Below are 23078 nucleotides of genomic sequence, written 5' to 3'. Positions count from 1 at the left end.
TTCTTATCAAATAGGATTTATAACCCAAATAATTTATGTTCTTAGAATTACTGAACAATTGTGTTTATGGAATGAGTTAAATATTTATTTTTTCTTCTATATCTTCTTCCCAATATGCTCTTTTTGTTTTAAAATAGCACAAAATAGATTAGATGATTATTCCTTACAAAGGAGTACAATAATTATAATTTGACCCTTGAAATTGCTGTTTCCCCTAGTCATTCCTACTTCTTGAAAATTAGTGTTGCCTTTAATATTATGTTCTTCCAAGTAAAATTTTTTCCTAACTCTAACAAATCAACTTGGTGCTTTTATTGGCATAAAACTAATCTGTAAATGAACTTAGATAACCATGATTTTTATTGTTAAAACAAATAAACAAACAAACAAATAAATAAATGCCAGTCATGAGCATTCTCATCTCTCCAGATGTTGTTACTATCAACAAATGCTATTGATTTTGGAGGTTTATTTTATGTCATGTTACTTTATGAAAACTATCATCTCAAATAGCTATTCCTTTGATTCTTTTGGAATTTGCTAAATCATCATGTCATCAACAGATTGAAATAGTTTGTCTCCTATTTGGAACACATGCTACTTTGTTCTTTTGTCTTTAGGGATATTCTGTTCCAAGCTCTTCTCCAGATCTCAGAACTATGGAATAATAATGTCTTATTCAAATTGATTTTCATGCACATTTCATGCATATTTGAAGGTCATTTTGTTTGTCCTTAAAATCATTAAATTTGACCACGAAATGTTTTGGAGTTTGAAGTGCATGCAAGTTCCATCTCTACCCATTTCTCAATGTGTGTCCCCTAAAATAATCTAATAAAATAACTTTATCATTGTTTTTTTGTTGGTATTCAAAAACATTGACAGTTTGAGTTATTTCCTATAAGTAACATTCAGATTTTTTTTTTGGCTTCTTATGCTCTTTGGGGAAGCCTATCATATTTAAGTTACTTCTGATCATAGTGACAATTTGAATTTGTAGAAAACCAGTTGCTTTGGCTATAGAGAAAACTCATGTGTTTCCTTAACATTATTGCTTTTTTCTCTTCCTCTACTGTTTTCCTTTACTCCTATATTTTTACATTATAGATCTTTTATTCTTTCTCATAGCTTCTATTTCTTTAGACAGATTTCTCATCATGTGTTCAGTTTTTCCTTTTTTTCTAGTAGCTTTTAAATTTAGTATTGATCCTCAAAGAGCTTTCATCATTTTATTTTTCATAAGGCAGTACTGTCTCATCTTCCTTTATATTCTATACTTCTTAAAATAGTTTGATTTCTTAATTTTTTTTTAATTTAAGGCAGTGGGGTTAAGTGACTTGCCCAAAGTCACACAACTGGGCAATTATTGTCTGATGTCACATTTGAACTCAGGTCCTCCTGACTCTATGGCGAGTGCTCTATCCACTGCACTACCTAGCTGCCCCTAAAATAGTTTGATTTCTCTGTCATTTTACTCATTCTTTCTGTATTCAAGATCTTTTCTTGAGCTAGTGAATTGAATTGAAAAGAATAGGTTGAGGGGTGGCTAGGTGGCATAGTGGATAAAGCACTGGCCTTGGAGTCAGGAGTACCTGGGTTTAAATCTGGTCTCAGACACTTAATAATTACCTAGCTGTGTGGCCTTGGGCAAGCCACTTAACCCCGTTTGCCTTGCAAAAAACCTAAAAAAAAAAGAAAAGAATAGGTTGCAGTAATACAGAATATTGAAAGAATGGGTGGCAGTAACATAGAATATATTCATAATTTACTACAATAGAGGGATATCCACTATGATATTTAATAGACTAAAACTATAACTATAGTTGTTTAACTTGCTCTCTACGTCTGTGGAATGATTTCTAGGATGAGCCTTGCCCCGATCAGAGAAATAAGAGGCAGTATCCCTCTTTTGATAATAAAACTTTTACATATGACCTTTCACAATTGGCCCTTTGCATGATAGAATGGAAGCCTTGGTATATTAGCCCTTCAGCCCCTCATGGTTTGGTAATGAAATATTACTCATATGCTGATAGCTCAGTACCATTCACTGCCAAAGTATTGAGTTAACTATAACTATTTTTAGCTTCACCATAATCTCTAGTCATTTGCTGAAAAATGGTTTTAGAGATACTATGTAACAGAAGTTACACATGTAAAAATTAAATAGAGGTTCCAGCCAAGATAGAGGAGAGAAGGCAGGTACTATGTTAAAGTCTTCTGATCTTCCCTCATAAATAATATGAGACAAACCACTTAACATGAATCCGATTGACAAAACCCAGAAAGAGAAGCTATGAGAAGATCATCTATGACTTTGCTGTGACTCAAATAGAAAGATTTAAAAACAATACCTCCTTCAAAAGGGGGACAGTAAGGAGACAGGAGGATGGAGGAGATTGAATGGGGATAAATCTCATTACATTAAAGAAGGACAAAAGACCTTTTGTAATAGAGGGGGAAGAAGGGAGGAGGTGAGAAACACCTGAATCTTCCTCTCATCAGACTTGGCTTAAAAGTTAACTTACACACACACACACACACACACACACACACACACACACAGTTAAGTTAAGAAACTTATCTTTTCAAATATTAAAAGGGGAGGGGGAAGGGGAGAAAAGGGGGAACAGTAGAAAAGGAAGAAAGAAAGAAAAAGGGAAAGGGGAGGAGGGTTGATAAGGAAGGGCAAACACACTGAAGGGGGTGGTATTCAGAAACAAAATACTAGGGAATAGGGATAAAGTGAAAAAGGGAAAATACAGAGGAAAGATAGCATGGAGGGCAATAGAGAGTTAGTAATTATAACTTTGAATGTGAATGGGATGAATTCTCCCTTTAAGTGAATAGCAGAGTGGATTAAAAACCAGAATCCTACAATATGCTGCTTACAAGAATCTCATTTGAAGCAGAGAGATACATATAGAGTAAAAGTAAAAGGATAGAGCAAAATATATTTTGCTTCAGCTGAAGTGAAAAAAGCAGGGGTAGCAATCTTTATCTCAAAGCAGCTGCAAAAATAGATAGCATTAAGAGACAAGGAAGGTAAATATATCCTTCTGAAAAGTACCATAGACAATAAAGTCATTTCAATACTAAATATGCAGGCACCCAATGGTATAGCATGCAAATTCTTAGAGAAGTTGTAAGCGCTGCAGAAAGACATAGACAGCAAATTCTACTAGTGGGTGACCTCAACCTCCCACTCTCAGATTTAGATGAATTGAATCATAAAATAAACAAGAAGGAAGTTAAGGGGCTAAACAGATTGTTAGAAAACCTAGATATGATAGACTTATAGAGGAAATTGAATGGGGATAGAAAGGAATATACTTTTTTCTGTAGTACATGGCACTTACACAAAAATTGACCATGTACTAGAGCATAAAAATCTAATAATTGTAGAAAGGTAGAAATACATCTATCTCAGATCATAATGCAATAAAAATCATATGCAATATTGGGCCAGGGAGATAGAAACCCAAGACCAATTGGAAATTAAATAACCTCATTTTTAAAAATGAGTGGATCAAACAACAAATTATAGAAAGAATTAATTATTTCATCTTAGATAATGACAATAATGAAACAACATACAAAACCTATGGGATTCATTCAAGGAGTCTATTGGGGGCTATATTATATCTTTAGATGGTTATATAAATAAATTACAGAAAGAGGAAATCAATGAACTAAATATGCAACTAAAAAAATTGGAGAAAGAACAAATTAAAAACCCCCAATTAAATATCAAATTAGAAATTCTAAAAATTAAAGAAGAAATTGATAAAATCAAAAGCAAGAAAACTATTGAACTAACAAATAAAACCAAAAATAGGTTTTATGAAAGAACTAACAAAATTGATAAACCTCTGTTCAATTTAATTAAAAAAATGAAAGAACCAAATTAGAAGGGATATGGGAAATCTGGGACACTAATACATTGTTGATAGAGCTGTGAACTCATTTCACCCTTTCTAGAGAGCAGTTTGGAATTTTGCCCAAGGAGCAACAAAAATGTGCATACCCTTTGATCCAGCAATACCACTCCTGGGTCTATACCCTAAAGAGATTATGAAAAAAAGGGTAAAACCATCAGCTGTACAAAAGTATTCATAGAAGCCCTGCTTGTGGTGGCAAAGAATTGGAAATTAAGTAGATGTCTTTCAACTGGGGAATGGCTTAGCAAACTGTGGTGTGTGTGTGTGTGTGTGTGTGTGTGTATGTATGTCATGGAACCCTATTGTTCTATTAGAACCCAGGAGGGAAGGGAATTCAGGGAAGCCTGGAAGGATTTGCATCAAGTGATGCTGAGTGAGATAAGCAGAACCAGAAAAACACTGTGCACCCTAACAGCAACATGGGGGTGATGATCAATCCTGATGGATTTGCTCATTCCATCAGTGCAACAGTCAGGAACAATTTGGGGCTATCTTCAATGGAGAATACCATCTGTATCCAGAGAAAGAACTGTGGAGTTTGAACAAAGACCAAGGACTATTACCTTTAATTTAGAAATAAACAAACTGATATCTTATTGTCTGATCTTTCTATCTCTTTAACTTTATGTTTCTTCCTTAAGGATATGATTTCTCTCTCAGCACACTGAACTTATATTAATTTATACCATGGAAACAATGTAAAGACTAACAGTCTGTCTCCTGGGGTCGGGGTGGGGGGGGGGTGGGGGGTGAAGCAAGAAGAGGGGAAAAATTGTAAAACTCAAAATAAATAAAATATTTTTAAAACAAAGAAAAATTACATGGAAAAATAGGATAATCCAAAGGGTTAAATGCTGCAAAGACCTGATATTGACCTTGAACTCTACTAATACTGAACTTTCATTCTACTAAGGCCCCATATCTTTTTTTTTTAGGTTTTTGCAAGGCAAATGGGGTTAAGTGGCTTACCCAAGGCCACACAGCTAAGTAATTATTAAGTGCTGAGACTGGATTTGAACCCAGGTACTCCTGACTCCAGGGCCCGTGCTTTATCCACTGCGCCACCTAGCCGCCCCGATATCTTTTTGATAGGAAATCCAATGGGTTCATATTTTCTACATCTTGTCTGTCAGCAGTTAATTTTTTTTAAACCTGAATAAAGGATTTTGTACTTATTACTATTTATTATCATCTTATTGTATTCATTCAAGGTAAAGATGTTAAAATGATGATGATGATGATGTAGATGACAATAACTCATTTAAACAGTTTAAGAAAATCTCATAAAAGGGTCTTTTGATGGTCACTGAAATTAGTGTCAATTATCAATCATTTGGATATACACATTTTCTATGAAATGATTATCATCTTTACCACCCCATCTTCCACCATTATTGTCTTCAACATCACCATCATTATCATCACCATCACCATCACCATCATTTCTGTTTTTACCACTGCCATCTCCATCACAATTAGAACCAAATATTTAGAACAACTGTAGAGTGAAATAGTGAGGCTTTATATTTTGTGATCTAAATGGTTCTTATCTCAGTTTTTTGTTTCTCTTAAAATCCAGACATATTCTCAACTACATAGAGTTTTAAATCACTTAAATATATTCATTTACCAACACATTAAGACTTTAACTGCACATGGTCTTGTGCCTTTCTATCACAATAAGATTTTTCACCTATCTTTTTACCTTGTAGATATATAAAATGAGGGAGATGCAAAGAAGTCACAATTCAGGGTCAACTCTGATATTAAATAGAGGGCCAGCAATCATCCAGCTTTGCTTCTGATTCCCCTCCAGGTGCTGATTCCAGGTGCTAAATTCAATGTCAAGAATCACTTCACTTTTCACCGAAAAACCAAGCCCAGTATCAGGCCACTGGTAGAAGCCAGCCATAGGAAAATGAACTCTGGGAAGCACAAAGAGACACTATCATGGTAGAAGAGAAGAAACTTCAAAGGATTCACAATTTGACAACAAGGTCATATGCTATAAAATTTCTATACACATTAATTATGTCCTTTATTCCTCATCAGACAGTGCAACTGGAGAGAGAGATTTTCTCATATTTGCATTAACAGTGAGTTAGAACAAAAACCTGATAATGAAACATTACTAAATGTTTATGCCAAACAGGGACATTATTAAATGAAAATCATCAAATAATTAGGAAAAGAAAGAAAGGACAAAGAAAGGAAACAACAAAGGAGTGTAAGAAAATGGAGGGGAGCAGATGGAAGAAAAAAAAGGAGCTCCATTGAGATTGAGAGAAAGCTATGATAGACTCTGTGAGTCACATACATTAATGCCTGACTCTCCTAGGGACAGAAGGAAATGAAGAGATACTGACACTCACCTATAGCTGTTGCTGTTCTTGTCTGTTGATTCAAGCTGCACTGGGCCATTTGGTCCCAGGAAGATATTGTGGCATCTCTCCAGATCTAACTCTTTATTTTTTAAAGAGTCAAAAGAGGATAGTGAGGAAGTCACTTCTGGATTTGTTTGTGGAACATCTTCTAGAAATAAATGTTGAATATGTAAAAAATTTCAGAAAAAGAAATTTCCTGATTTTCTCAGATTCACATCAAGGAATATTAGTTTGCTACATTGCTTCTATCTCTGATCACCATGTAAAACTCATTAGAGGCTCAATGTTCTCTTAGATAATGTGAGCAAATGGTGTGATCCAGACAACATTAGTTTTATGCCCTCATCCTAGTTGGGGAACCCACATTCTGGATCAAGAAGAAGCCTTGAATTGATGCATTCGCTTTGTATCAGGGCTTAGAATCATCTCCATGACATTGATGATCATAGGAAGAAATCTTTATGACAACTTATTCCTAAGAACTTGAAAAAAGTGCAAAAAAACAAAGATGTATTAGAGGAGAAAGGAAGGGAAGAGTTATTGGGAGAGAAGTTTAACCACCCTCATTCTTTTATAACATTGTCCCCCAGTTGGGCTTTAAAGCATCTACCAGCAACACTTCTATTTATAGCAAAATTACTAGAGAGAGATGAACTTAAATATCTGGAAGATTCTTTCCTCTAAACTTTCCTTATAATTTGGAGAATATGTAAATATGTTAAACAAGAATGTACATATAGAAATTTTGTCAGAATGTTGGCCACCATGGGGAGGTGGGAGGGAAAGAAGTGTGGTAGAAAAATGTAGAATTTTTAAATTTGCAAATGAATGAATGCTGAAAAATTACCATTACATGTAAATGGAAAGATAAAAATGTTTTGACCACATTAATTGTATTTCATCTAGTCATTTAGATCACCCACAAATTCCTAAGGAATTTGGGTTATTTTGAGTTAAGACAATGACTGACATATCTTTCCATCCAAATCTATAATGTTTTTGGTAATTGGAATAGTTGTCAAGTAGCCCTGAAAATAAAGAGACAAGGGAGATTATCCTGATGAATGCATTTGGACCACCCTATCTATTCAAAGAGATGAATAAGGGGTAGCTAAGTGGCATAGTGGATAAAGCACTGACCCTGGAGTCAGGTGGGCCTCAGGTCAAATACAGCCTTGGATACTAGATACTTACTAGCTATGAGACCTTGGACGAATCACTCCCGCTGCCCCACAAATACAAAGAAATAAAAACCTATAATCCTCAAAAGATATGAATACAAAAAAAAAGTAACAATGGAAAAAGAAGAAACAGAGAACTTGTTTTTTTCCATCCTATTAAAATCTTGGTGATTCCATTAAAGGTTTCTTTAGCAAAGATACTGGAATGCTTTGCTAATTTCTTCTCTAGAACATTTTACACATGAGGACACTCAGCCAAACAGGAAGATGAATCTTCCTGACTTACTGACTCCAGCTACCTAGCTAGCCCTAAACAGGTTTTGGTGAATATTTCCTTTTTGAAAATAGTGATTCATAAACAAAGAAAGGGTCTTTGCTTATATGAATTATTCAAAATTGGATATAATAAAAACCACATGTCCTAAGTAGTTTAATCTAAATCCTGCTTACCATAAAACAGAGTAGAACAGTAGTCTATTTGGGAGGGAGGCGGGGATCCATGGCTTCCAAGACTGGAATATTTGTCTTTTTCTATAGTTATTAGAATTGTGAAGATTCGCTAGAAATCCTGGAGAATTAAACAGATGAGTTGAGACTGTGGAGAAACAGAGATATGGGGAAAGATTACTTAGGAACATTGCTTATTATTGCTTAGGCCACAGGTTTTTATATTGAGAAGGAAAAAAGAGGGAACAATGAGATATGTAGGTGGAAAAAAGGGAAATCATAGGATCAAAGGATACTCTGTTGCTCTTTTGCAAAAACCAGGAGGTACAAAATTCTCCTGTAATCACAACATAAGGTTTTATTAGAGTCTCTATCTTCTCCCCCTACTATGCCACCCCAAAGAAATCATGGAACAGGTTTTTTTACTTAATATTCTCATGAATTTCCCACTCTTATAGAGAAATGATAATTCTGATATGGATTAGTTTTTCTTATCAAAATTATATCTTTTATCTTTGGTATATACCCTTCCTAATTCCTTCCATATGCAAAATTCCCGTAGATTTTTACCACTGTTTAATGAACTTTGCTAATCTTTTTAATTGAGGACTTTAGTTCACTTCCAATTTTGGAGGGTCTTTCGGTTCTCCCCAGTCTATCATCTTCTTTCATGCAAGTAACTTTTACTAATTGCCTATCATAGCTACTTCAATATGTATTGGGCATAGGCATGAGAAAGGAAATAAATATAAATAAGAAACATTCCCTGCTCTTGAGGATTTATTAACTAGTAGGAATCATTATAGACATCAAGATAAATACGACACATATTCAAATACAGGGAGTGCATAAGAGAAGTATAAAGTAGGAGGAGGCATTTGAAGTATACCTTGGAAGATGGGCGTAGGAGAGTAGGAGAAATGACAAAGGCCTTTCAAGCATAGGTGGGTGGACTTGGGAGAATACAGACTGTTATAAGAGGATGTCAAACAGTTCAGTTTTTCTAAAGTAGAGAAGACCTTATACAGAGTTGAATGAGATAAGACTAGAAAGGTGAGATGGAAACAAATGTCCGCACCTTGAATACCAAATTGAAGAGTTTGGAGCCATTAGAGATTTTGAAAAGTGGAACAACTTGACTATACTTACATATATGAGGAAGATAAATTAAGGAGCAGGATATTGAATAGACTGAAAAGAGGAAGAGGGGAGATCAGTAACATATTGTAGGAGTTCACATTTTTATATAATGAGAACTCAAACCAAAGTGATGAGTGAGAAAGTGATAACTGGAATAAATATGAGTTTTTGTGGAAAAATAAATAAGATGTTAGAACTTTTTAATCTGCTTCTTGTGTAGGGCCATGCAGAGGGAGGAATTGAAGATAGTTCTGCTTTTATGAACATGAGTGATTGAGAAAAGTGCTACTATTGGCAGATAAAGGACAAAAGGGAAAAGTAGGTTTATGAAGAAATATGATGTTGATGTATCATCACCATCCTTATCACTGTCACTTACATAATCCTGTAAGGATTGCAGAATGCTTTACTTGCATTTTTTATTTGATCTTTGCAACAATTCTGTGAAGTATGTAATAATAATAAATAATTGAAATTATATAGGGAATTGAAGTTTACAAAGGTTTTGAGACTTTACACATAACTAATTTTATTCTCAAAACACTGTGAGATAGGTGTCTCATTTTACAGATGAGGAAATTGAAGTAGACAAAAGTTTAATGACTTGCCCAGAGTCACATAGCTCGCAAGTATCTGACCCAGAATTTGAACTAAGTCCTTCTGTCTCAGGTCCAGCCCTTCATCCTCTTTGTGAGCTGGCAGGTCACCAAGGTAGAAACAATTCTAAAGAGTTAGAAATGGAAATCTGAAGCTTAGGAGATAGTTCAGGAATAAGAATGTAAACTTGGGTGTTTTCTGTAACAAGAAAAGAGTCAGCCAATCAACAAGCATTAAAGAAGTTGATTCATTAAGTTCAGACAATGTGAAACTAAACTACAACAGCAGCCATATAAGAGAAAGACAAGAGAGATGTGGACATAAAATCAACAAGATTTTGCCACTGACAGTAAATTAGTTTTTATGAAACCCCAAGTATGTGTGAAATTCTGTATCAAGTACAGGGGGATACAAAGAAAAGAAAAATAATCCCTGCTGTCAAGGAGGAAGGAAGGAAGGAAAGAAAAAAGGAAAAAAGTATTTATTAAAAACTTATTATAGGGGGCAGCTAGGTGGCACAGTTGATAGAGCACTGGCCCTGGAGGCAGGAGTACCTGAGTTCAAATCCAGCCTCAGACACTTAATAATTACCTAGCTGTGTGGCCTTGGGCAAGCCACTTAACCCCATTGTCTTGCAAAAACTTAAAAAAAAACCCTTATTATAATAATGCAAGACCCAGTGCTAAGACCTTTACAGATATTATCTCATTGGATCCTCATAAAAACCTTGGTCCTGTTATTCCATCATTTTATAAATGAGAAAACTTAGACAAACTCAGGTTAAGTGACTTGCCCAGGGTCACATAGAAAGTAAATAGCTTAGGATGGATTTGAATTCGGACCCAGTGTTCTACAACTGTGCCACCAGAACTGTCACCATATAAACAGTAAATAGAGAAATATCTGAACCAGGAAATTTAGGTAGGGAGACATTAAGAAATAATGCTGAAAAGAGGGTTGGAACAGATTGTTGAAGATCTTTTGTGAAAGGCGAAGAATTTTAAGATTTATTATGCAGTGATAATAGCAAGATAGTGACAGAATTAGACTTGGGAATAAGGAAGATTAATCTGGAAGTGTAAGTATGATAAGGATATAATAGGAAAAAAAGGTAAGGAAACTGTTTCAAAAGTTTAGGATAAGGGGAGGTCAAGGTGTCTGGGTGAGGTCTTTCATCACCTGATCCAGACTTCTGCTCCTGTGGAGGATTATAATGTTGTTCTTGTTCTTCTTTTATGTCAGGATCAAGAAATTGTATATTTTTCCTATAAAGAAAATAGGTAATCAAAGTTGTCGTGTTGATGGAGGTTAAAACAGAATATCCTCATGATTGAACATATAAGTGACCCTGGAGCTCTTGTATACTCTCTCATGTCAAGAACTAGTGAAATGAATAAAAGGAAAAAGCATTTATTAAGCACTTACAGTTTACTAGGCACTGTGTTAAATTCTTGACAGATATTCTCATTGATCCTCACAACAATATTAGGAAGCAGGCACTATTTTTATCCCCATTTTGCAGTTGAAGAAACTGAGGCAGTCAGACATTAAATGACTTGCCCAGATCATCCATCTACTAAGTGTCAAAGGCTGGATTTGCACTCTAATCTTCTAGATGCTAAATTCAGTTCTTTATCAACTTCTCAAAGCCAAATTTTGAGACACATAGTTTGAACCCCAAAAGCCTGAATGCTCTATGTCCAGAAATGGAGCCATCAGGGTTAGGTCTGTTGCTTCTAAAGGATCTTTCCTGGAAATTAAATATCACTTTAAAACAGGGACTTTTCTTTTTCTCCTGCTAGATTTTCTTTCTCTCTCTCCCAAACAAAACCTTTTTGATTGCACCTTTTTTTCCAACAATAAGCCACAACAACAATATATTAAATATTTTACTATGTGTAATGCCCTATACTCAGTGTAAGATGTAAAAGTGAAAAATAAAGCACTCCTTTCAAGGGGATTAGGACACAGAAAATAAAGACAAGGAAGAATGTGACAGAAGAAAGGAATCATCCAGAGGTCTCTGTGGATATTTGAACAAGTAATGGTTTTGTTTTGTTTTTGGTTGAGGATCACTCAAGACTTTATGAAGTAAATAAATGGAACCTTGATTCTGAAGGGAGAGAAGAAGTTTTAAAATCATTTAACATGAGGAAGGAATGTATTTAGGCAAGGGACATAGGATATGCAAATGATCAGAGATGGGAGATGACAGAATGAGATTGGAGAACAGTTACTTGCTGTTTTGGAAAATACAAAGGACACAAGAGGCAGTAATATGACAAAAGGTATAAATCTAGTTTGGAGTCAAATTGTATGAGACTTTGAACTTTAGGCTAAGAAGTTTATATTTTATCATAAGGTCAGTGAGGAATATTGAAGATTTTGAAGTATGGCATGACCATTATTTTGACAGCTCTTAAAGTTGGACAATTTGGAGAGGAGTCATTGGTTGAAGAGAAATTATCAGGAAAGTTGTTTCAGTTTTCAAACTAAGAAATGTCTTGAGCTAGGACAAGTTGCATTTTGGAAATGAAAGGCACTAATCAGAGGGATTATGAAAGAAAAAGAATGAATGAAACACAGCAATTGATTGATGGAAGGGACCTGAGAATGGAGTTGAGAGTCAAAAATGTCTTATTAGTTGACAATAGTTGATGGCGTTACTATTGGAAATATGAAAGTCGAAGGAAGTCTGGTGGTGAAGATATCATATCTTGAATGTCCCTATCTTTCTCTCCTTGAGTTTCCAGACTGATTTTCCCTTAAATTTTATTTTCCCTTTTTATAGTGGCAAAGAATTGAAAATTGAGGAAATGCCCATCAATTGTGGAAGGGAATTAATTGTGGTATATGAATTTTATAGTGTACTATTGCTCAGGCTTCAGAGAAACATGAAAAGAATTACACAATCTGATGCTGAGAAAAGTAACAGAACCAAAAGAACATTGTACAAATTAACCACAACATTGTGAGTTCACCAACTATGGTGGTTGCTGCTCCGTTCATCAGTTTAGAGATCTAGCACAACCCTAGGAGACCTGTTATGGACAATGACATCCACATCCACAGAAAATAAAAAACAAAGAAACGAACAAAAAAAAACCTCACAGAATCTGAAAAGATAATATTTCACTTTTTATTGTTTGTTCTTGATTTTTTTTGTTTTGCTTTCTTTTGTTTTTGAGTGGGGTTTTTTTGCAAGGCAATGGGGTTAAGTGACTTGACCAAGGTCACACAGCTATGTAATTATTAAGTGTCAAAGGCTGGATTTGAACTCAGGTTCTCCTGATTCCAGGGTCAGTGCTTTATCCACTGTGCCACCTAGCTGCCCCAACATATGTTCACTTTTTAAAAGAGTATTTTTATCATTTTAAGGAAAACACCATTTATTTCTATTCTCTCTAGTGTTTCTAATAGGAATAGATCTATATTTTTCAAAGTTTTTTTCAGCATCTATTGAGATAATCATGATTCCTGCTGATTTTGTTATTGATATACTCAATATACTGATTATTTTCCTAATATTGAACCAATTTTGCACAGCTGGTATAAATCCAACCTGATCATATTATATTATTCTAGTGATAACTTGCTGTAATCTAATCACTCTTTGCTATTTTTTTTGTTTTTTGTTTTTTGCAAGGCAATAGAGTTAAGTAACTTGTCCGAGGTCACACAGCTAGGTAATTATCAAGTGTCTGAGGCAGGATTTGAACTCAGGTCCTCTTGACTCCAGGGCCAGTGCTCTATCCACTGAGTCAACTAACTGCCACTGCCAAATCCTTTGCATAAAAATTCATTAGGAATATTGGTCTATATTTTGCTTTCTCTGTTTTGGTTCTTCCTGGTTTAAATAGTTTATGTAGAACTAGAATTAATTTTTCCTTAAATGTTTAGTAGAATTCACTTGTAAATCCATGTGACCCTGAAGATTTTTTTAGGGAGTTCATTGATGACATGTTCAATTTCTTTTTCTGAAATAGGGATTATTTTATTACTGTATTTCCTATTTTGTTAATCTGGGCATTTTGTATTTTTGTAAATATTCATCTATTTCAGTTAGACTGTCAAATTTTGTAGCATACAGTTAGACAAAATAGTTCCAAATTATTACTTAATTTTCTCCTCATTGGTGGTGAGTTCACTCTTTTCATTTTTGCTACTCATAATTTGGCTTTTTTTCTTTTTTATAAAATCAGATTAACCAAAAGTTTATCAATTTTATTGCTTTTTAAAATAAAAAACAATTATTAGTTTCATTTATTAGTTTGATAGTTTTCTTATTTTCAGTTTCATTAATTTCTCCTTTGATTTTTAGAATTTTAAATTATTTAATTGAGAATTTTAAATTTTTTTCTTGCTTGATTAGTTGCATGCCAAATTCACAGATCTCTTCTTTCTTTATTTTATTCATGTAAGCATCCAGTGATATAAAATTTCCCCTACTAACTGCTTCAGCTGCATCTCACAGGTTTTGGTATGACGTCACATCATTCTCTTGAAGAAATTGTTGATTATTTCTATTATTTGCTGTTTGGCCCACTCATTCTTTAATATTAGGTTATTTAGTTTCCAATTATTTTTAGCTTATCTTTCCATTACTTTTAATTACATATAATTTTTAGAGCATCATGCTATATTTAATATTTGTGCCTTTCTGCATTTCATTGTGAGGTTTTTAATGCCCTAAACACAGTCAATTTGGTGTTGGTGTCATGTACTGCAAAGAAGAAGGTATATTCTTTTCTATCCCTATTCAATTTTCTTCAGATGTCTATCATGTCTAACTTTTCTAAAATTCTACATATGTCCTTAATTTCCTTCTTGTTTATTTTATGATTAGTTATATCTAATTCTGAGAGGAGTTTGAATTGTGCTATTTGATAAAACCCAAAGGCTCTAGCTTCTGGGATAGGAACCCACTATTTGACAAAAAAAAATGTTGAGGACACTGGAAAATAGTATGGTAAAAATTAGCATAGATCAACATCTCACCCATTTAGACATAAAGGGTCATTCTGTAAGTCAATGAAGAGAACAATCTGTCTATCTGTCAGATCCATGGAATGGGGAGAAGTATATGACTAACGAAGAGAGATAGAGATAGAGAAGATAAAAGTTTGCAAAATGGATAATTTTGATTACACTAAATTAAAAGATTTTGCACAAGTAATAGCAATGCAACCAAGAGTAGTAGTATTAGTAGTAATACGGAAAGATGGAATCCAATTTTCACAACTAGTATTTCTGATAAAGTATTTCTAAATATATAAAGAACTGAGTCAAATTTGCAAGAATATAAATTATTCTCCAATTGATAACTGGTCTAAGGATATGAACAGTTGTCAGATGAAAAGACTAAAACTATTTACAGTCATATGAAAAAGTGCTCTGAGTAATTATTGGTTAGAGAATACAAATTAAATTAACTCTGAGGTACCTTCAGATCGACTAAAATGACAGAAATGGAAAATGATCAATGATGGAGAGCATGTGGCAAAACTGGAACACTAATGCACTGCTGAATGAGTTGTGACCTGATCCAACCCTTCTGGAGAGCAATTTGAAACTATACCTAAGGGGCAGTAAAACTATGCATAACCCTTTGATCCAGCAATACCACTATTAGGTCTATCTCCCAAAGAAATTATAAGGGGAAAAAGACCTACATCTATAAAAATATTTATAGCAGCTCTTTTTGTAGTAGAAAAGAACTGGAAATTGAAGAGAATGCCCATCAATTGGGGAATGACTGAACAAGTTATGGTATATGAATGTGATGGGATACTATTGTTCTGTAAGAAATCATGAATGGGGCCTTCCAGTCATGGAGCAGGATGGAGCTGGAGGCCATGAGCAGGTACACCAGCCCGGTGAACCCCGCCGTGTTCCCGCACCTCACCTTGGTGCTGCTGGCCATCGGCATGTTCTTCACCACCTGGTTCTTCGTCTACGAGGTCGTCCACCAAGTACACGCGCGACATCTACAAGGAGCTGCTCATCTCGCTCGTGGCCTCGCTCTTCATGGGGTTCGGGGTGCTCTTCCTGCTGCTCTGGGTGGGCATCTACATGTGACCACCGCGGCCCTGAGTGCCCGCCACCACCCCCCGGTGCCCAGCACCTGCTCCCGCCTGTGCCCAGCGCCTGCTCCCGCCCCCTCCGTTTTTCTATTCTTGTCAGACGCAGCTTTCCACTGATTTCTAATAAATGGAGGTGCCTTGGCCTCAGTGTATGAAAAAAAAAAATCATGAATGGTCTGACTTAAGAAAAGAATGGAAAAACTTGCATGAACTGATGCTGAGTGAAGTAGGCAGAACTAGGAGAACATTGTATATACCAACAGTGACATTGTGAGATGATCAACTGTGATGGACTCAGTTCCTCTCAGCAATTGAGTGATCGAGAGAGATCCTAAGAGACCAGGTAAGGAAAATGTCATCCTCATCCAGAAAAAAATAAAACAAAACTATGGATCCTGAATGCAGACCAAAGCATTCTATGTTTGATTTTTAAAACTTCTTTTATGTTCTCATTTTTTTCTCTATTTTAATTTTTACCTTAGTTCTAATTCAAAGTCCAATACTCCATCCACTATATCACTTTTCACAAACAGCGAAGCAGAGCAAGAGAGAGTGTATTAGTATATTTGTTTGTGTGAATGTGTGTATGAGTGAGTGTATATGTGTGTGTATATGCTCACTGCTTATCTTTGCATTTGCAATCATCAATGAATACCTATTAACCTGTAACAGCAATTTAGAGCAGTGATTAGGTTAAAAATTATTTGTTGAATTGAACTGTGACTGCATGCATGTGTATGAAGTATGTCCATACAGTTAAATGTGCTTGTGTAACCATAAATGATGAGATATTTGCAGCACACATGAGGAACATACCTGGAATACTTTATCTTCAGGAGGTCTGAAAGCTCTTTTTTAGTGTCTTTGCTAAATTTAGCATGGCGGAGCCTGTGGAAATAGGAAAGAAATCATATTCTCTCTGCTCTGATTCTAGTAGGATTCTCTCACTCATCAATTTTTGTGGCTGCTAAACCAGCCCAGTCCCTGAGAGGAAGATGAAGGGAACATTTCAGATATATATATGAACCAACACACATTTATTTCCCCCACTCTTCCTCTCTTGGGTCTCTATGTCTTTCACATCCCATTCTCCATCCTCTCTATCTAGGAAACTGATAAAAATGTCTATTGGGGCAGGAACTATAACATCCCTCTCTTACCAAGCCTCATTTTTTACCTAGCCTTAATTGTTGAATGGTTGCTGCCTCAGTGAAACTGAGACCTGGGAAAGAGCTTAAAAAGACAAGGTTTCTCAGTGCATCCAGGGCCATCTCCAGACATCTATATCTTGCCAATGAACTGATTTGGAGAAAGTGAAATTGGTGACTTTGCATAGCCCTCCCTGATTTAAATTCAATTCACCTGCATGTTATGGCATCACCTTCCTTTAGCAGAAAAAAGGTCAAACAACAAGACAATTAAATGTATAGCATTTATATAGTACTTTAAGATTCACAAAGCATTTCAAGAATATTATCTCATTTATGCTCACAAGTCTGTAAGATAGATATTGTTATCCCCATTTTACAGATGAGGAAACTTCAATAAGCCTTAAGTGATTTGTCCAGAGTCACAAGACAATTGAGTGTGTGAGGACAGATTTATTTTCATATCTTCCTACCTCCTGGGCCAGCAGTCTGAGAAAAATTGCCGTTAATTACTAATTAATATGGGGAAGGGGGAGAGTCAGGGTTTTTCCTCTTGCCATTTGTCATTTGAAGACTAATCCTTATGAGGAGTGATGAGATTGAGTTGACATTCTCCTCAACCTTGGGCAGGACCCCATCCAACTAGGAAAGTTTTGTTCAGATTAAATGACAAAGAGAATATGATTTAGGTAATTTCTGGTCCAGTTCATCTCCATGCCAAATAGGTAATTAGTCCCCCAGCCTTTTGTCTAGATTCCCTGAGGCAGGTTTGGTCTAGGTATAGATGAGTCTCTTTTGTTCAAGAATGAAGTGATCAGACATATTCCCAACCCCTCATTAGAATAAATCCACTTCTAAATATAATATTCAGTAATCTAATTAATTTTTAACCATTCATTAAATTAGAAAGATAGTTGCATGCACAAACATATGAAACAGATAAAGGAGATTTTTTTTTTGGAAGAAGAAATCACAAAATTTTCACCTGATTATTGTATATGAAACTTGGCCGTGATTATACTACAGTGAAACTGCAAACCTGAGTGATAAAAGATTTATACTCCCTCCAAAGAACTACAGAAATTAGGAAGAGATGAGGGTTTTGTTAAAAAGAGAATCAGTTCTGTTTAAACATGTTGAGTTTGACTTGCTTACAGGATCTCCAAAGACTAGGATTGATAATATAGATTTGGAAACCATTCTGTTACAGAGAAAAGCTGAATTCCCTTGGCAAACAAATATTTACCTGTCATATTATTCCTTAGGGTGTAGTAAGATGGAGAAAAGGTGTAAGAATATGAAAATTGAACCTGAATTAGGCAGAGTTTCCATTCTCCTTTCCATGCTCTATGTTACTCTTTCTTCCTTATGCACACTTGTCCCTGATGTCAAACAGAATATCTATAAAGGTAACATGTAGAAACTCACCCCACTTTCTCTAACTTGCAGTTTTTGTTTGTACACAGAAGTTTTATTTCCTTCTCAAAGGAATTTCCATTCAGGTATAGGTTTTTCAGGCTTTCAGTGCTGCTAAGAGCAGAGAAGAGATTCTGGGAACATGTAGGGGTAAGATGACAAAAGGCCAAACTGTAGGAGGAAAACATAATCAGAGGGAAAATAGTCAATTCATTTTTCCATGATTAATTGACTTCCTGTTTATCTCTGGCCAATGCTAAACACACATGCATTTTTATAATCACCATTCTTTGTCATCTCTTTCATGTGTCCCTTTACTCTATTCCAATCAGTATCAAGCAATTTTACAAGTTGCAAATTGTAAGATCACTTACTTGATCATAGTAAATTAGCTAGAGGCCCTCCACCCTTGTTTTTCCTTGCCATAGTAACCAAGTCTAGTGTGGGACAGCCAACTCATTTATTTGCTTTTGTGTCACTGGACCATTCTCTTTTGTTCAACATAAGCAAGTGACCATCTTGTGACCACCTAGTCAATGGGAATATTCCTAATTTTACCCAACTTGTAATACTGCTGACATATTTTTTGCCTATTTTAGTGCATGTGACATATCTCAACAAAAGGAATTATTCTTTATTTTGTATATCTGCTCTAGAAGGGCCAGGTAATACAGGGTATCAGACTATATTAATACAAAATCCTGGAAGAAGAGGACATCTCAGATCAAGAAGATCTCCGGTCTACTCCATTTTATGTGACAATGGACCCTTTAATAAATTGTCATGGACTAAGACTTCTGCCTTAGTGTCTTTTATTGAAGGTGGAACAATAACTAATTCTGATTAGACGTGTTGAGTTTGGCTTCTTAAAGTATATAAAAATTAGAACTGATAAAATAGATTTGGGAGTCATGCACATAAATGTAATAATTGACTGTTTGAGAGAAATGCAGTATTTCCTTTACAAATTAATCTTTCCCTGTCATGTTACACCTTAGGGCACAATGAGAGGAAGAAGACTATGAACCCTAAACTTGGATTAGGCAGACAATTTCCACTCTCCGTTCCCTGATTGGTGCTGTTCTCTCTTCCTAATACATTGCTGTCTCTGAACATCTGTAGATGTAACATGTGGGAACTTAACCTCAGTGTTTCTAATTTGCTGCTTGGGTTTCCCAAGGCCTTACACAGAACTTTTATTCCCTCATTCTCAAAGGAATTTCCAGTCAGATCTAGGTTTTTCAGGCTCTCATTGCTATTGAGAGCAGAGAAAAGATTCTGGGAACATGCAGGGGAAAGTTTACAAGATGTCAAACTGTAGGAGAAAACATAAGCAGAGGGAAAGTGGTCAGTTCAGTTTTCCATAATTAATTCAGTTCCTATCTTTCTCTGGGAAATACTGTAAATATCCATTTTATGATCACCGTCCTTTGTCATCTCTTTCATTTGGTCCCCTACACTATTCCAATCAGTATCAAGCAGTTGGCTATGATTCTATAGTGGTAATGATTATAAGTTCTATATATTAGGTCCTAATGAGCTATAAAATGTAAGATCATTTGCTTAATCACAGAAAGTTAGCTAGAGGTCCTCCACTCTTGTTTTTTCTTGCCATAGCAACCAAGTTCAGTGTGGGGCAGATGACTCAGTTATATGGAAAGTCTACCAATTTGTTATTGTACCTCCAGACCATTCTCTCTTGTCTAATAAAAGCAAGTGACCATCTTGTGATCATCTAATCAATGCAAATATTCCTAGCTTCACCCAGCTTGTCACGTTGCTGATATTTTTTTGCATGTTTTAGTGTACATTTCATATGTCGACCAATGGAATTATTTTGTATCTTAATATTCAGGTAACACATGGTTTCAAATATATGATGCAGAAAATTATGAACATAAAAAATTTACAGTCAGAAACAGATTCTGTAATCTTTTAGGTTAAAGTCTGTTAATTGTGCTCTATCTCCCATTTTCTCCTTCTCCTAATCTTGGCTGTATCCAATAGTGTGACAGGAAATAATATATTGAACTTAGAAATCATGAACCTTGGGACAGGAAGGACCTATATATAGTTTACCATTGGAAGGTACCTGGCCCAAGGTGCAAGACCACTCCCTAAGTGCCACCCCTTGTCCAACCTACTACAGAAGAATATTTAACAGGAATTGCCATGGCTTCTTTCTTCTTCTTCAACTCTAGCGGGATGGGTTTTTCTCAAGCTCTTTCTTAGACCACAGCCCTCCCCCCATGCCATGTGGAGAGATTAAGCCAAGCATCATGGCTACCTGCCCTTCTCTCTCTCTCTCTCTCTCTCTCTCTCTCTCTCTCTCTCTCTCTCTCTCTCTCTCAAACTTTGCCTAGCCTGTCCTTGAAGTACTTACTGCTTTTCCTATGTACTTTGTTTTGGGTTTTTTTTTAACATGGCGATGGGGTTAAGTGACTTGCCTAAGGTCCCACAGCTAAGTAATTAAGTATCTGAGGTTGAATTTGAACTCAGGTCCTCCTGACTTAAGGGCTGGTACTCTATCCACTGTGCCACCTAACTGCCCCCTCCTGTATAATTTGTAACAAAGCTTATCAAATAAAATCCTTAGCAGTTTAAAATCCTAGGGAGCATGTTAATTCTTTCCTTTCTCAGTGGCCTTAAATCTTCTATCTCTATATCTCATCAGCAACACATATAAACAAGATATATCCACAAGAAGTGGATATATCAGATTGTGTAGAACTGAGGTACACTTCATACGACATGACAATGGACCCTTTAATAAATGGTCATTGATTCAGAGCTCTGCCTCAGCATCTTTTATTGAAGGTGGGACAATTTCAATCCCCACAATAAGCAGTCTTGTTTAGAAATCTTGTTAACAAGATATTTCACATAAGATTTTTTTTATTACAATGAGCTATTGCAATGATATGGAAGTGGGGAGGCAACAGGGAATGAGGGAACCTTTGCTCTCATCAGAGATGGCTAGAAGAGGAAACAGCAAATATACTCAATGGGGTATAGACATCTGGAGTAAGAAGGAGGGGGAGCAGGGGGAAGGGGTGGGGATGTGAATAAAGGAGGAGAGGATGGACCATGGGGGGAGAGTGACCAGATATAACACATTTTCCTTCTTACTTCTTGCAAGGGGCTGAGATTGGAAGGCCTGCCCAGGACCACAGGGCCAGGTGGATTCTGGGCCTAAGGGGTGGTATGGGGGCTCAAGGGCTTCTTGGCCCCAGGACCAGGGATCTGTCTGTTGAGCCACTCAGCCCTACAGCAGAGTCAGAGTGAAAGGAGAGAGAAAATAGAGTACATGGTAGTGGAGAAATAAGAAAGGAGGGAGTTGTGATCAGCAATGGCAATGTTGGAAAAATATGGAAATAACTTTTGTGATGGACTTATCATAAAGAATGAGATCCACCCATGACAGAGTTGTTGGTGTTGGAGCAAAGACTCAAGCACATTTTTTGTTATTATTATTTGGGGGAGGGTGCAGGGCAAGTGGGGCTGGATGGCCTGCCTGGGGCCACATAGCAGGGTGATCTTTGGGTGTCTGGGGCTGGATTTGGACCCGGGTGCTCCTGGCTCAAGGGCCAATGCTCTGTCTGCCACCCAGCCACCCCTACTATTATTACTATTTTATTTTATTTTGGGTCTTTTTTTTCCTTTCTTTTTTTTTTTGGTTTTTGCAGGGCAGTGGGGATCGGGTGGCTTGCATGTCACACGGCTGGGTGATTGTTGGGTTTATGAGGCTGGATATGGACTCGGGTGCTCGTGGCTCCAGGGCTGGTGCTTTGTCCATTGCGCCACCTGGCCATACCTACAATTATTACGATTATTTTTTTATTTTAATTTTTTTCTCTCCCCTTTACTTTTTTCCCAAGCAAGTCTATCTATATTCATGGGGGAGAAGGGGTATTTTGTTTACTTATAAACAAGAATATTTTATTAATGTAAAAAAACATTTGTACAAAATGAGAATAAAAAATAAATTACAAAAAAAAAAAGAAAGCTTGTTAACAGGCTATTCAGAGACTGGGATTGATTATATAAATTTGGGATCCAAGCACATAGATATAATAATTGGCTGTTGTAAAGGCAGTATTCCATTAGCAAACCAATCTTTTCTTGTCCTGTTACTCCTTTAGAGCAGTTTTTGTCATTTGCTACTGAAAAAGACCAGAACATCAAAGAGGTAAGAAAGGAAAAAAAGAAGAGTCTCTTGTGCATAGTCCAAAAAAAAAAATCAAAAATGTGGGAGGGGAAGAGACCCTCAGGGTTTTTGCCCAAAACAGGTACAATTTTTATTTACATTCACTCTGAACCAAACAGGGCCAAAACAGTGACAAATGGGCTTAGTCTGAGACCACTGTTGACCAATCAAGTAGAACCAGAGTGATTTGGGAACAGCCACAAGAAATCTTACCAGGCAATCTTACCAGATAGAGCTTGCACAAGTAAAGTGAGGAGGGAGGAAGGAAAGAAAAGAAAGAAAAGAAGATAGGAACTGCATCTCATAAGTTGTTTTTTCTTCTTTGTTCTCAAAGAAGAACAAGACATCAGAGAGGTGATGCCATTGTTGGGGTTCACATCCTCAAAATATTGGGTCAGCACCCTCAAAATATTGGAGTTCTGTGAAAAATGTCTGAGAAAGAATTCACAATGTGAGCTCTCTCCCAGGCAAGTTGGCATTTTATTGGAACTGTGATGGCACAGTGGGCTAAGAATTGGGGAGACACTCAAGCAA

The 23078-nt window shown here is 36.1% G+C and overlaps 1 protein-coding gene, 1 long non-coding RNA gene and 1 pseudogene across 2 annotated transcripts in view; 2 read left to right on the top strand and 1 right to left on the bottom strand.

Moving 5' to 3' along the window:
• The window catches only part of LOC141508598 (uncharacterized), a 92130-nt gene that overhangs the window by 21533 nt on the left and 47519 nt on the right, over window positions 1–23078 (top strand). The gene's annotated exons all lie outside the window — the stretch shown is intronic.
• The window catches only part of LOC141510241 (NACHT, LRR and PYD domains-containing protein 1a-like), a 66926-nt gene that overhangs the window by 9531 nt on the left and 34317 nt on the right, over window positions 1–23078 (bottom strand). Inside the window, 9 exon segments of the mRNA XM_074220238.1 lie at window positions 5647–5691; window positions 5694–5866; window positions 6314–6473; window positions 7957–8065; window positions 9032–9144; window positions 10870–10955; window positions 15629–15916; window positions 16590–16661; window positions 18350–18508. Coding sequence (XP_074076339.1) covers window positions 5647–5691; window positions 5694–5866; window positions 6314–6473; window positions 7957–8065; window positions 9032–9144; window positions 10870–10955; window positions 15629–15916; window positions 16590–16661; window positions 18350–18508 — 1205 coding nt within the window.
• Window positions 13870–21356, top strand: LOC141508596 (dolichyl-diphosphooligosaccharide--protein glycosyltransferase subunit TMEM258 pseudogene; annotated as a pseudogene).

Source organism: Macrotis lagotis, chromosome 1, assembly GCF_037893015.1.
Source record: "Macrotis lagotis isolate mMagLag1 chromosome 1, bilby.v1.9.chrom.fasta, whole genome shotgun sequence".
Taxonomy (NCBI): domain Eukaryota; kingdom Metazoa; phylum Chordata; class Mammalia; order Peramelemorphia; family Peramelidae; genus Macrotis; species Macrotis lagotis.
This window is presented reverse-complemented; position numbering and strand designations above follow the sequence as displayed.